Below are 14,256 nucleotides of genomic sequence, written 5' to 3'. Positions count from 1 at the left end.
CAATAGTACAATAAAAACTCAATGTCCTTGTCACATTGTTACAAATAATGTGATCATCAACACGAAGCCTTACGATAAACACAAAGGTTAGAGTCATAATAATACAGTAACAAAAGACAATAAAGAAGTTTATATTGCACAGAAACTCCCACGTGGATAAGTCTGTCGTTTTCTGTTAAACTATATCTCTTGACTTAGCCAATAAAATCACACTTCCATAAAACTAGTAGCTGCGCAAACGGACGGATAGACAGATAGATAGATAGATAGATAGATAGATAGATGGATAGATAGATAGATAGATAGATAGATAGATAGATAGATAAATAGATAGATAGATAAATAGATAGATAGATAGATAGACAGATAGATAGATAGATAGATAGATAGATAGATAGATAGATAGATAGATAGATAGATAGATAGATAGATAGATAAATATATAGATAGATAGATAGATAGATAGATAGATAGATAGATAGATAGATAGATAGATAGATAGATAGATAAATATATATATAGATAGATAGATAGATAGATAGATAGATAGATAGATAGATAGATAGATAGATAGATAGATAGATTAGATAAATAGATAGATAGATAGATAGATAGATAGATAGATAGATAGATAGATAGATAGATAGATAGATAGATATGACCAGAACAGGGAAAGTGCTATAGGGAAGGTCCGCTGGAAAGTGAAGAGGAAGAGATAGTACAACTTGTATGAATTTATGCATTGCTCTTTTGTTTTTATAAACTCTGCCTAATACATTTTCTTAATACATTTTCCATACCGATACAATATTTTGTTTATTTATTCTTATTTCTAGGTGTTCATATGAGTATTACAATACGTCGTCACACCTCACATACTTTGGTGAACTTAACAAATGAAGAAACTTACAAGAGTGACGGTCCTCGGTTGTTCACTTAGTAAGTATATATATTGTTACGTATTTCTGAATCTTCTGGCTAGATGTATTAGTTGGCACACAAATAAAAAAAAACACAGCAAAGAACTTGACGACTAAACTTTCAGTTTCATATAACTTTAATGACTATTAACTCTAACAATTCGTTACTGTAACATGTAGCGTAGAAGACTGTACAATATCTGTCAGTTTACAGTTAGCTATACTTCGTTGCAATTCATCTCTTCACTTCGTTGCAATTCATCTCTTCTCAACTTTCCTCGAGCCGTATTCCACAGAACAGACCAACGACACACTTCCCAGTGTCGCTCCAGGTCTCCCAAAGCTGAACTAAGTCGTACTCAAGTCTACCGAATCAGAGCAGCACACGTCTTACATCGACTGTATCGACTGTAACGGCTCAAGTCCACTGTAGTTCGCTGTATAGACTTTAACGACAGTAGTCCACTCCAGTTAACTCTACCCTAGTTAACTTGCATCGAGTCGTACACATTTCTCTTCCACAGAGCCGCACACGTCTTACATAGTCTGTATCGACTGTAACGGCTCACTCACGACTCCATACGACTGACTTTCACATTAACTTTCTGGCTTATATAGAGTCCCTAATCGCTTGTCCAAAGTTGCACAAACACTCCTAGTATCCTCTGGAATAACATGTCAGGAAACGTCACATCCTGTCTTTATTTATACATGTAGATTCCAGAAAACACTCGCTGCAGTGTCATCAAGTCGGGGTCACACGTAGTGACCTTTATCTGTCACTGTTCATTAGTAACTGTCCCCCTACTTAGATCTGTTCGTCCCCTGGAACAACACGTGTGGACACGTCACATCCTGTCTTTGTTTGTACATGTAGATTCCAGAGAACACTAGCTGCTGTGTCATCTCGCCGGGGTCATACGTTGACCTCTACCTATCACTGTTCATTTGTAACAATATAGATATATATATCAATGTGCATAGTACCAGTTACACCAGGTTAGGACTCTTAGAAATGGAGCAAGATTGTTAAGTTACCCATCAGAGCTGTGTGGACTCAGGGGTGAACTGAAATTTACTGTAACTGAACTCCTGCATTATGAAATTCAAACTCGTTGATGTCAGGGACAGGTGAAAATGTTACTTTGTTGATATTTCTGTATAATAGTCATATCTCTTTGTATATGTACTCCCAGGTTATGAATGTGAATAGCACGTGATGTGAACTGAATTGTCTAATCTTCCTTGAATGTGAGAGTGTGTGTTAGTGAGGTCTGTGTGACAGGCCTCGTGCATGGCGTGTATGAGTGGCTGGTTAGGTGTCTAGGGGATGATTATTTCTGCGTTGCCACACACTTGTCCATCAGCGATCAATCGGGACCAGACACGCAACGAGACAAACAATGGAGAAATATACAAATAATGAAAAATTAAAGAAAATTTATTTACACAAATGTACAAGGTAGAATAAAATGGGGAGGGGATTTGCATCTACCTCTTTATCTATATTGTATCATCATACTAAGCACTTAATTAGAGAGCAGGTATCACTTTGTCCTTTGCACTTAGCTGGTTGTCCTGCTGGTGTAGCAGCTGGCAGTTGTCCTAGCTGGAGTTCTTGCAGCTGGAGGTGGCGCTCTAGCGGGTAGAAGGTCGCCGGTGATTCAGTTCTTATGATGTCTCAATCCAAAGTCCTGATATCTGTAGTGGGCACAGTAGGGCAGGTGGCCGGCTACCGTGGGGACAAGTGCGCTGCGGGCAGAGTTGATCTGCCATGGGCAGCGTCGTTAGCAGGATAAGTCAAGTGAGTTGCGGAGATTTGTCGAAGCTATGACGTCTCGCACAGACACGTGGTCTATAGGAACTTCGGGCCTAATAAGTTGACAAGTGGGCTGTCAAATAGGCAGGCAAGTAAAGTCGATAGCGCCAAGTAGGTTGGTAAGTAGTCCTAAAAGGTATGTCCGAATAGGCAGTTGAGTGATGCCAAATAAATAGGCAGTTTGAGTAGTGTCAAGTAGGTAGGTGACACTGAATAAGATGATACTCAATAGGCAGATTCAATAGGCAGTTGAATAGTGTCAAGTAGGCAGGTGACACTGAATAGGCAGACACCTGAGGGAGGCTGCGAATAAACAAAGACAAGTTAGGACGTCTTTCATGCATCTTATCGACGCCCTTGACCGAGGAGCATTCGTCAGATTGGTAAAATTGCTTTTGAGTACAATGGGATGAAATGATGACACATGGGATTTGGAAAATAGATGGCTGATAGTAGCAATGTAAAATGTACGTAGTAAAGGGAGATAATAATCTCAATTAAACAACATAAGTTGGAAGATGGGGGGAGTGGACGATGGTCAGCGACCATAACGCTATTATTTACATACGGCCGTCGGCTATGAGCAATGGAGCGAGCTGGAATAGAGAGAGAGAGAGCGTCCGCCCAAGGGGCGCAACTCTCGTCAAAGTAAAATGGGAAAAGGGGAGATAATTCATGTATCTTTCTAAGCGCAGCGTTAATGCGTTAGTAAAATTATCAAGGCGGTCAGCCGAGATAAAGGGAATAAAATAAGATGTACAAATATGTACAAGATTGCGTCAATGATCAATTGAGCAACGAAGCAATAATATCGTGGACATAGGTTAATGCAATATATAAATGTGTACATACGTGGACATAGGTTAATGCAATATATAAATATGTACATACGTGGACATAGGTTAATGCAATATGTAAATATGTACATACGTGTACATAGGTTAATGCAATATGTAAATATGTACATACGTGGACATAGGTTAATGCAATATGTAAATATGTACATACGTGGACATAGGTTAATGCAATATGTAAATATGTACATACGTGGACATAGGTTAATGCAATATGTAAATATGTACATACGTGGACATAGGTTAATGCAATATGTAAATATGTACATACGTGGACATAGGTTAATGCAATATGTAAATATGTACATACGTGGACATAGGTTAATGCAATGGTTATGTTTGTTACTTACGCTAGTGATAGGTACACAATGCACACATTAAACATACAGTAAAATAAGTAAAATACATATGATAATATCTAGCAAGAAATATACACAAACTAATTAAGATGGAACTGTGATTAAGTTCGGCTTACCACCAGGTATTCCTCTAGTGAGAATAAATGATTTGTCCAGACTCGACGGTCAGCGAGAAAGATAAATGATAGAGTGAGTCTAGCTCGCCTAAGTCTAGTATATAAAGGTCCGGAAGAGATGGGCGGAAACAGGAAAGGCGACAGACTAAAGACTATCTCTCACGTGGGTTAATCTGACTCGAGACGGAAGTCGCACCTTGGAATGTCACGAGGCGTGTTGACACGATTAATCTCCTTGATCAAAGAGAGACGTGGGTAGGTGTGGAAGAAAGAATGAGGTATATACCAGCCCAGGTGGTGTCGACCGTGAAAGTCGGACATCCGGCGCATAAGACTGTTTGTTTGATCTTTCCCTCGGTCAAGGTGAAAAGTCGTGGCCTACTTGTCGCCAAGGTGGTGGACTCAGTCTAGCGAGAAGAGGAAAAGGTGGGGTTTTGTGGTGAAATTGCGTATAGAAAGGGGAAATAATTGAAATAAAATAAATAAATAATAATTAATAATATTAATTGAGCGACACTGTCAGCAAGCTTTTGATCTGTGACAGTCTGATATTTTACATTTGACTAGAGTAACACATTTAGTAAAATCTCTAAATTTAGAAAGCCTTAAGGATAGAAGACTTAGAAGTAAAGTAGCAATTATACACAAAACACTGAATTATAATCATCAAATACAAAATTAAATATTAATGAAATACTCAGAAAGACACAAAAACAGAGACCGACGTGCAAATATGTATAAATGCTCCTTTTTCCCTAGCGCTATTAGAGCATGGAATGGGTTGCCTGAGTCAGCCAGGAAAACCAGTGACTTGGAAGAATTTAGGTCATTGATTAATAGCCTATGCATGACCAAATGCATGACGCGTAGGACGTAGTCATCATCTTTTGAAGTAACGTCTGTATCATATAAGATAAGATAAGATCTTGTTCCGACTCCCGAGTCCAGGAAGCTTGGACAGTTGTTTCCTGGAATGGCGTTTGTGCGGTTAATATTTTCTGAGAGTGTTGCTAACATTATGTATAGTTTTTTTTATATTAAAGTTGTTATTATTTTCCTGGATAGCTGGAGTTTATTAGTAGTACTTATTTGTTCGTTAGTAACCACTAATGAGCCAAGTGAGAGAAGAACCTGACACTTGACTTAGGCTCCCTACAAAACGTTTCTGTAAGAGGCAACTTAGTGAGACATTTATTATTTTGTTTTGAATTTGAAATGATTACCAATGACGTGGCACTGCATTCTATGTATGGGTCATTAAGGACAATGTTTTCAAGTCCGAAGATTAAAGGATGTGTGCAGTGATTTATGTAGACCTAGTTGCGACCTACATAGTTTCCCGCATCTCATACAGTCTAAGCCGTCGTTCGCTGGCTAATTATTTATGTTTTCTTTGCATCTTCTGCGCCTGTCTTCGATGATGGCCTTTCTTTGAATCTACAATGATTGTCCCGCAAACCTTGTGAGAGCTCTTCAACAAGGAGTCAGTCTGATGTCAGCTACTTTCCTCTATACCAGTGAGGGCAAAATGGCGCCTGAGCTGATCTTTATAGCGCTTACGGGTCACCTCTGTTACGCCTCCCTCCTTCAAGCTCGACAATACACGTTAACAAAAAAAAAAAAAGAATTTAGCTTTCCCTCTTTAAAATATCTCAATAAACAAGAAGAAACAGCAAGATACAAATGAAAAGAGCCAAAAAGTGAGTGTTACAACATCGTACATCATATATCGTCGCCGCGTGAAGCAGGAGGCTTTGGCGCAGGTGTTTTGGCGCGAAATGTTTTGGTCACATTGTTTACGTTCATTGTATTATTTCTTTACAAAGACTGAGACATATCTATGCTTTGTATGTGTGTTTGTGTTGAACGTATTTTTCATGTACACAACAAGAGATACTTTTGTCCGATTATTTTTGGTATTTAAGTTTGTTATTTCATTATTGTTCAATCACTAATATTGCATAAGACCAGGAAGCCACTCCCTTCACAGTATGCGTGCATGAAATTGGCAAAGTTATTAATACTTTTTTTCGCGGATGGAGGGGCGGGAGGAGAAGAATGTATACTTTGTTTATCTTGGTATAATATAGTAAAAAAATCTGTTTATTATACATTTTGAAACACAGTTTAAGCGAAAAACATTGTTAGTTTTTGTGTATTATAAGTAAGTTATTTGTGCAATTATTTTTTTATATGTGCTAATTAATGTAACTTACCATTTACTTTATGTAATTGTGTGTTTGTGTTTCACATCATTTTCTCTAATAAATAATGTATGTCTGTTTAGTAAGAGGCACTTTTTTATTTTCAATTTTTTTTTGTTTAATTTACAAACAAAAACAGGATGAAATGATGTCCAGAGGAGTGCTAGAAACAGATTATCGTCTTACCCGCGAGAGAGGGAAGGGCTGGAGGAAAGAGTATATATACAAGGAGTGAAATGTGCCCAGAAGGGAGGGGTGCGATAGGTGTCATAGGTAATGACCAGTCCGAAGGAGATGATCGCCAGACGCATGACGCCACGACCAGTGCTCAGAGCTGGTCTTGTCTTCATTTGTTTGACTTTACCTGCGTCAAGGGGAGATGTGTCACCCTAATCACCCTTAACCCTAACCCAATTTCGCAAACTATATCTTTGAAGAGTATCTTAGCTTGTTCGGATATTAAACTAATGTCATTTCTTTTTTTAAATGTCTTTTGGAAAGAAATCGAAGAATGTCATGCAGTGCCCTTAGCAGAACTCACATAGAATTATAGGTGAGGAAATGGCATGTCATTACCATTCAGGAATCTGACTTATTATATATTCATGAAATAAGCAAAACCATTATAAAAAAAAAATACTCTGGAAAGTGTTGGAATTCATACATACAATGTTATAGTAGAGTCAAATAAACACTGTTATAAAAGCTACTTGCTTATTAAATTATCATCCAATTATATCTCGCGCCAAAACGGCTGTGCCAAAACGGCTTCGCCAAAACGTCACGTACCGGTCGCCGCGTCGGATAATGTGGTATCGAACTTTCAAGAGTCATCTGTATTAAAAATTTAAAACATATTAAAAAAAAAAGATTCATTGAGTTAATTCTAAATTGGGCCTTAGAAATGATTCAGAATAAAGATTAATTATTAGTAAGGGTTGATGACAATGTTTCAGCATAGACGTACCAGTCCCACTGTATCCTGGGGATCAGGTGATCACCAACTGCACTTACTCCACCCTTGACCGGAACAGCACCACTTACTTCGGATTAGCTGCGAGTGACGAAATGTGCTTTGGAGTTTTGTTTTTTTACCCTAAGGAACATTTGGTCGGAAAAACATGTTTGACCATAGGGAATGAGTAAGTAGCATTGCATTAAAATGCGTCATTTTGTTAAAAAAGTTGATATGATAATCCCTGCTGCTCAGTTTTTCGTTTAGGTACATTGTAGATTTTCATTTTAAAGTTCATCATATTAACAAGAAATAGAAATAAAAAATTCTTTAAAAAAAAAGCTTATCTAAGGTAAGAAACTGCTGACTACTGTCATTGATCTGAAAATTACCGGTTTATCTCCCTTTCTGCTATATATATAAAACTAAAGTAATTGATTAGTACAAAATGATTGCTTTATTTTTGGATGGATTCCTGTATTGTTATAATCTATAAATAATTATGTACAATTTCAACTTGAACCGAGACTGGGAAGTGGGAGAGAACAAAATGTTCTAAGTAGACTAAATCCACGAATATATCCACTTTTCTCATTCAGTAGCAGTTATTTCCCTTATTTCGAACTCAAACAATCACCAACAATTAATTAACTAATTGTTTAGTGTTTTTTTTTTATTGATTCATGTCTTGTCAGGATTAATGAATGATTGTGCAATGTTTTCATTTGATCCGAGAATTGGAAATGGCAGAAAAAAAAAACACACGTTCAAACTTTTTACCAGACAGACTGACAGACAGAGTGAGTTGCATGGGCGCCCGCAGAGGGGGGGGGGTGCAAAGTTCTGAGTAGCCAAATTCTAGCCATTTTTCTTTGCACCATCAGATCAATTTAAAATCTGAGTAGCAATTGAACAAATTTCCGTAAGGATCAATAAAGCAGTCTTAGTCTTAGGTGACTAACGTACAGTTGTAGTGGACTAGCCTAGACTTATCATTGATGGCTGACCATGCACGTGCACCCCTCTGAGTAGTCAAAAATAACCAGTTTTTTTTTACACATTCAAGTCAATTAACTTCTTCAAGGAAGCAGCTTAACATGAAGTGCTTCCACTGAATAAAGTTAATAAGGATAAGCTATTATTGTAATAAACTAGAAGAGGATTATCTATAGTTATATCCGACCATGCAAGCTTTATTATAGGCTTGCCATTCAATATTCTATAGCATGTTAGTCGTGACTATTTTGTTTTTCATTTGCACATAATTTATAGTTATTATATTTAGTGAAGGTCTAGAATGTTATGTTTTGTTTTGGAGGGAAAGATTTGACATATGTGAAAGTTTCTTTGAACAAGATTGAGCAGTGCAGTCACATTGGTGCATGCATTTACGTCTGGTGGAGTTGCGGTCAGTTTTAGCGCTCGATAAAATAGCAGGTTAAACACGTCCACCAATTTGCGATAGAAGAGATATAAGAAAGTTCTTCCCATGCCACCTAAGTCAAAACGTTGATTTGTCGACATGAATTAAATGCGTTTTCTTGGTATTTCGGTGATGAAACTGCAGATATCCCAAGCACTGAATAGACGTGTTTGAAAGTTGGATTAGTTGATGGCGATTGTACTGTTGTCAGCGAATGCATTATGTATAGTCTAGACATGGATAAGCTACTCGGCCAAGGCTACGATGGCATGGATTTATGAAAAATATCCAAAAGCAGACCTAGTCCGTTGCGCGTCCCACAGACTTAAACTTGTTATCATTGACCTGAATGACGTTTCAGATATACGAAATGCTGTTGGTGTCATCAAGAAGATTATCTATTTCTTCCGTAACAGTCCCAAGCGAGAGCGTTGGTGCTAAATTTACCTCTTTTGTGTGAGACACGATGGACTGAGAAATACTAATTCATTCGCACTTTAAGTCATAACTGTAAGAAGATCTTTGACTGTTAGGCGTATTTTAAAATAACGGCTGTAAGTGAAACCAGTCAAACTGCATATGTGTAATAAATGCCTGCTTTCATGCGTTTCTGATTTGTCTTTTAATTGTTTTCAATTATTCATCTGTTCTTCAACCTGTTTCTGTTATTTTGCAATCTGTCCATCTTAGCGTAAGTGCCACTTAACATCAAACAAAAGTCACATTAATGGCACAATAAAAAACCAACATGACCATGCTGAGGAACACTTCGGGGATTGCATCTTCAGGAAAGCGAGACTTCAGGCAGACAAACTTGGTACTGAGTTGGTGCTGCCGAGAATTCGCAGTTGACAGACACACCAAGCAAAAACCATATTTTGGGATTTTGGGATTATTACAGAAAACGGCCTTATATTCCATATCTTGATTCGTTAGTTTCTTCATTAACGTCTGACTTTTCAAGTAAGAATAATGCTCTGTTTAACCTGTCTCGTCTATATCCTAAAACGATGCAAGGGCTGCAACGTAAAGAAGATTATCAGAACTGCCAGATAAGCGTTCATTGCTGGTTTGTCCATCGCAACCAGAAGCAATTCAGTAGTAGAGACAGTTTTGGCAGCGTTTAATTTTTTGTTTAATCGGCCGTTGGGATGCACGAGCCGCACGAATAAACTTACCAGCTTATACGTTCTACAGTTTCTTCGCATGTTAATCGTTTTTTTTTATTTCGAGAAATAAGTATTTACAGGTGCACTTAATATCACATAGGTATGAGGGGCTGTAACACAACTATTGGTGGGTTTCATGAGTGTGTAGTTATATTGTAGTAACAGACACCTCGCTCTTGGTATTTCTTTACTTCTGCTAGGGCGAATGTCTCTTAATGCTTATTAATCACACAACGAACGCACTGCACTAAATACATTGAATGAAGATACTTGATAGCAGACAATACGTTTATTGAGTAAACATAATTTGGCTAATCCAGCCCCAAAGGCACAAATATCGAAATGATAGAATATAGTAAAGTCACAACTCCATTTCAGTATAAACTCATCGTTCCCTACAAAATAAAAAGCTACATGTGCCATACGTCCTTACTCTACGAGGACCAAAACACTACTGAGGTTTTCACTTCGTGGTCAGTTTCAGACCGATAGCACGAGATAATCAAGTGACTACGAAATCACCTCATGTTACAGTGAATCTCAAACGAGTCTGTGACAGAGGCGAAGAGGCATCAGTTCTTTTCTTAGATATTTTCTGTAATAAAAAAGTTGCAGCTACGACTTTGAGCCATAGGTGGCAACTTGCACCCCCCCCCCTTGCAAAAAATCCTGCGGACGCCCATGGTGAGCTGATGTAGTTATACGCTCTTCGCTTGCCCTTTTTTTTTTTTGAAATAGCGCTTCTCCTCTTGAAGCTATAAAACATTGTAGCAGAGACAAAAAAAGAAAGCGATGTATGAAACTACACGTGAATACAAAAAAAGGGGGGGGGTAATATGGAGCCTAGTGAAAAACATAAAAAAAAAGATTTCCAAAGGATTAGATAGAACAGATTAATGTCAAGGGCGTTATAAGAAAATAAATGTTGCCCAAGAAATGCTAATTATTATTTAGTGCAAGGGCGTAGGCAGGGGGGTTTTGGGGTACAACCCCCCCAGAATGAAATACCCCCTGCCAGGGGGGGTCGGAGTTTAGTGACTGATTTTTTGCTTTGATTTTGTTTATTTTAGTTGAGATTTTAATACTAAACCATCACTTGCCCCAGCGCAGCCAAGGGGGTTTTGAAGTTAAATCCCCCTCTTCTTTAACACCAAAAAAGAAACATATTGAAACGATAATCCCCAATTTGCAAGAGCACAGCTAAGGAAAATTTTGATTTTAAAACCCGTTCCGAAATTAACGATAAAACCCCCTCTTCAATATAAGACTATCCATTCATCAATCACCAGATTCTACAAACTCAAAATGCTATGATCGTAACCCCCCCCCAAAAAAAAACCGGTAGTTTTTAGTTTAACCCCCCCCCCCCCAGGTCCCAATTTCAGCTGGGTTTTATGCGAAAAATTCCTCTTCAATATGAAAATAAAGCAAATTACACACTAAAAATTATATGAGCATATCCAAATCAAGGAGGATTTTGAGTTTAAACCCCATCCTGCAGAGGGCTTTTTAAAAGTTTAAAACCTCTCCAGATGGTTTTGAGTTTAAAATCCCCCTACAGAGAGTTTTGAGGTTGAAAACCTCTCTCTTCAATATATTTTAAACCAAACTAGTTACCAAATTCTATGACCGTAGCTAAATGGGGTATAGAATTAAAAAAAAAAAAAACTCCAGAGATTTTTTAGTTTACCCCCCCCCCCTCCCCCAACAGATGATTTTGAAAAGACAACATTCCTTTTCGATATAAATTTAACGCAAACTACAGTCATCTAATTCAAAGAGCGTGGCCAAGAGATGTTACACATTTCTACCAAATGCTTGGCTCCATTGATTACGTGCAGTGAATAGTCATCTGCCAAAATTGAAAAACACTAAATGTGGCTCAACAAAGATGGCTGAGACCGTTTTAAGGATTCAGTTATAGAGATCAGGTCTCAATCAAGGAAAGGCTATGCCGAACTGGTAGTCGACCCGTTAGTAAGGTTGTGACAGAGCGTCGCATATGGTTTGAATTACACATAATAAGAGTTGCGATGACATCGAGGCCATTACGAGGAAAACGGAAACAGGGTCATCCAAATACAGCTTGGTGCCACACTTTCATGGAGCTCCTCAGAGCAGGTGGGAAGAGGCTTCAGACATTGCAAATGACAGATTTTTGTGGAAGCAGCTTGCCAACCAATGCTCAGAATGGCGCCTGAGAATCTATGTAAGTAAGAATAGCAGATTATATTTTTGAAATAAAACTTTTTAATAGCAGGATAATGAATAGTAGATACCTCAGAATATGGATTTTGTCGGCTTTCAATAACGGAAATAGTGCTTGGCGGCGATAATCACAGCGCTCCCCCAGACCCTCTTGCTGGCAAGGGCGAGGAGTCTACAATTTTTTCATTAACTCCAGGAAATCATATATAAACGTCTCCGGAAAAATGAAGTGTCAGAATGTAATAAAGATTAATTATGTACACACATATATATATATATATATATATATATATAATTTAGGGGGGGGGCAGAAACATTCCACCCCCCCCCCCCCCGAAAAATTCCTACGCCTATGATATAGTGGTATAAGAGAAAGAAGTTCCCCTCCTCCCCCCCCCTCCTAAAAAGATGCTTCCTGAAATCCATTGTTCATATTTTGTACACCGCAAACATTAAAGAATCCATGTATGAAATTTTGACATTTTCATGTTTAGAGGAAAAGCTATAAATAGCTAGCTTTTTATGCATCCAATGTATTTAGGCTCTCTTAAGCTATGTTTTAAAAGTTTTATGATAATTTTGTACACTTGTTAATAAATAAATAAAAGATTCATCAAAAAAATTGCTTGACTAAAAACTGGAAATACTATTTCTTTTTACGAACTTATTACCTATATAAAAAAAACTATTTGAAAATCTTTTTTTTGTTCTTCCTAGAGGGATTAATTAAAGTGTTTGTTATATCCAACCAACGCTCAGTGCAGGATGCGCTATTAAGCATGAAATTCCCAAATCGAGAATGTGCTCTTTCACCTAGATTCGAATTAAGTATTTTTTTTTTGCTTTGCATCTAGGCGCCTTTCCAAAAGATCTATTTCCTTTACAGAACTTGTGATTGGGGCCCGAGCATCCTGGAGTTTCCAAATAAATTACACTATTTGTACAATGAGCTAAGGAAGAAGTGCCAGGAGAACTCCCCTTGCAGTGAAGAGTGTGCCCAGTATTTTTCCAATATAATCATGAATTTTAAATGGGAAATGCTCAAAAACTTTCTGGTGGGTGTTTTAAAACCTGCATGCTAGTGCTATAAAATCTTTATATGTTTGCTATAAGACCTTCAGTTGATGGATTTGAAACTTTCAGGTGAGTGCTTACGGACTTCTAAATGAGGGCTTCAAAATGTATGTATATTTCGTTTGATTAGAAAAGAATTTGTGAAATTGCGCTATGTCTATCGGGAGCGTAGGACAAAGTAGTACCAAGAACAAACAAAGAACAAACCAAAGTTTTAAAGTTAAAGCCAGCAAATGAAATAGAGAAAAGACGGAGAAGTGGGCAAGCTACTTTATTTCTTCATGAACATATCAACAAAGTCATGTGCTCTACTCAATGGGCTAATGCTTTTTACTTTGCTTCAGTTCCTCATTGAAGATCTTGTCTGGCCAGCGGGTCATAACAATTTTCATGAATACCTTGATGTTTTTAACGATGGTGGTGGTCGTTCTCCTGGTCTCTGCCCCTAGAGTATTATTTGCTAAACAATGATATTTATTAGCTACCCACCCATTGATTTATTTTTTTTAAGCTATGGTACTCCGAATAAACAAAAACAACTTCTTTGTATATACAAACTCCTGTCTTGATTTTTTGTGTTTTTTTTTAAATAATTGATGCTCTAGAACTACCAATCAATTTTATATATAATACATGTATAAAGAAGAAAGTGTGTGTGTGTGTAGTTATATATGTATGTCCCTAATTGAAACCGAAACCGTTTCACCAATCTTGATAGCATTGGACATAAATGTTGCTTGGTTACTAATGGGTACCTTAAAACAAACTTGAGACCTTCAAAAAAAGTTGCCCAACTCTTTGAAAGTACTATAATTTCATGGATCTAGGTCATATAGCCATGTTTACATGAGACAAGATCGAAAAGTCACGCATGCGCATAGCCGGAAATCACGTGAAGATAGTTTTTTACTGTAACACAGGAAATTCAAAATATAGTCCATTCATTTTTATTAGCGCCTCCTAAAGGGGAATCGACGCTATTAGTTTTGTGTGGTCTGTCTGTCTGTCCGTTCCGTTCAGATCTCGTAATCTAGAAAAATATAGAAAATCTGACATCGTGATATTTTAGACCTTTTTAAAGTTCTCATGCAACGACTACATTTTCTTTCTTGAAAGCAAAAAAATGTAATGTTTAAAATCAACAATGCAAGCAGT

General features: G+C 37.5%; 1 protein-coding gene across 2 annotated transcripts in view; it reads left to right on the top strand.

Moving 5' to 3' along the window:
• The window catches only part of LOC106070694 (dopamine beta-hydroxylase-like), a 50,478-nt gene that overhangs the window by 34,875 nt on the left and 1,347 nt on the right, over nucleotides 1-14,256 (top strand). The window contains exons 9-11 of one of the 2 annotated variants that reach the window (XM_056006952.1): nucleotides 837-939; nucleotides 7,229-7,414; nucleotides 12,914-13,082. In XM_056006952.1, the coding sequence (XP_055862927.1) occupies nucleotides 837-939; nucleotides 7,229-7,414; nucleotides 12,914-13,082 (458 nt within the window). Of the gene's footprint in view, nucleotides 1-836; nucleotides 940-7,228; nucleotides 7,415-9,011; nucleotides 9,206-12,913; nucleotides 13,083-14,256 lie in introns of those variants that run through there. The other variant, XM_056006953.1, reaches the window with a different exon arrangement.

The sequence above is a fragment of the Biomphalaria glabrata genome, chromosome 12, assembly GCF_947242115.1.
Source record: "Biomphalaria glabrata chromosome 12, xgBioGlab47.1, whole genome shotgun sequence".
Lineage (NCBI taxonomy): Eukaryota > Metazoa > Mollusca > Gastropoda > Planorbidae > Biomphalaria > Biomphalaria glabrata.
This window is presented reverse-complemented; position numbering and strand designations above follow the sequence as displayed.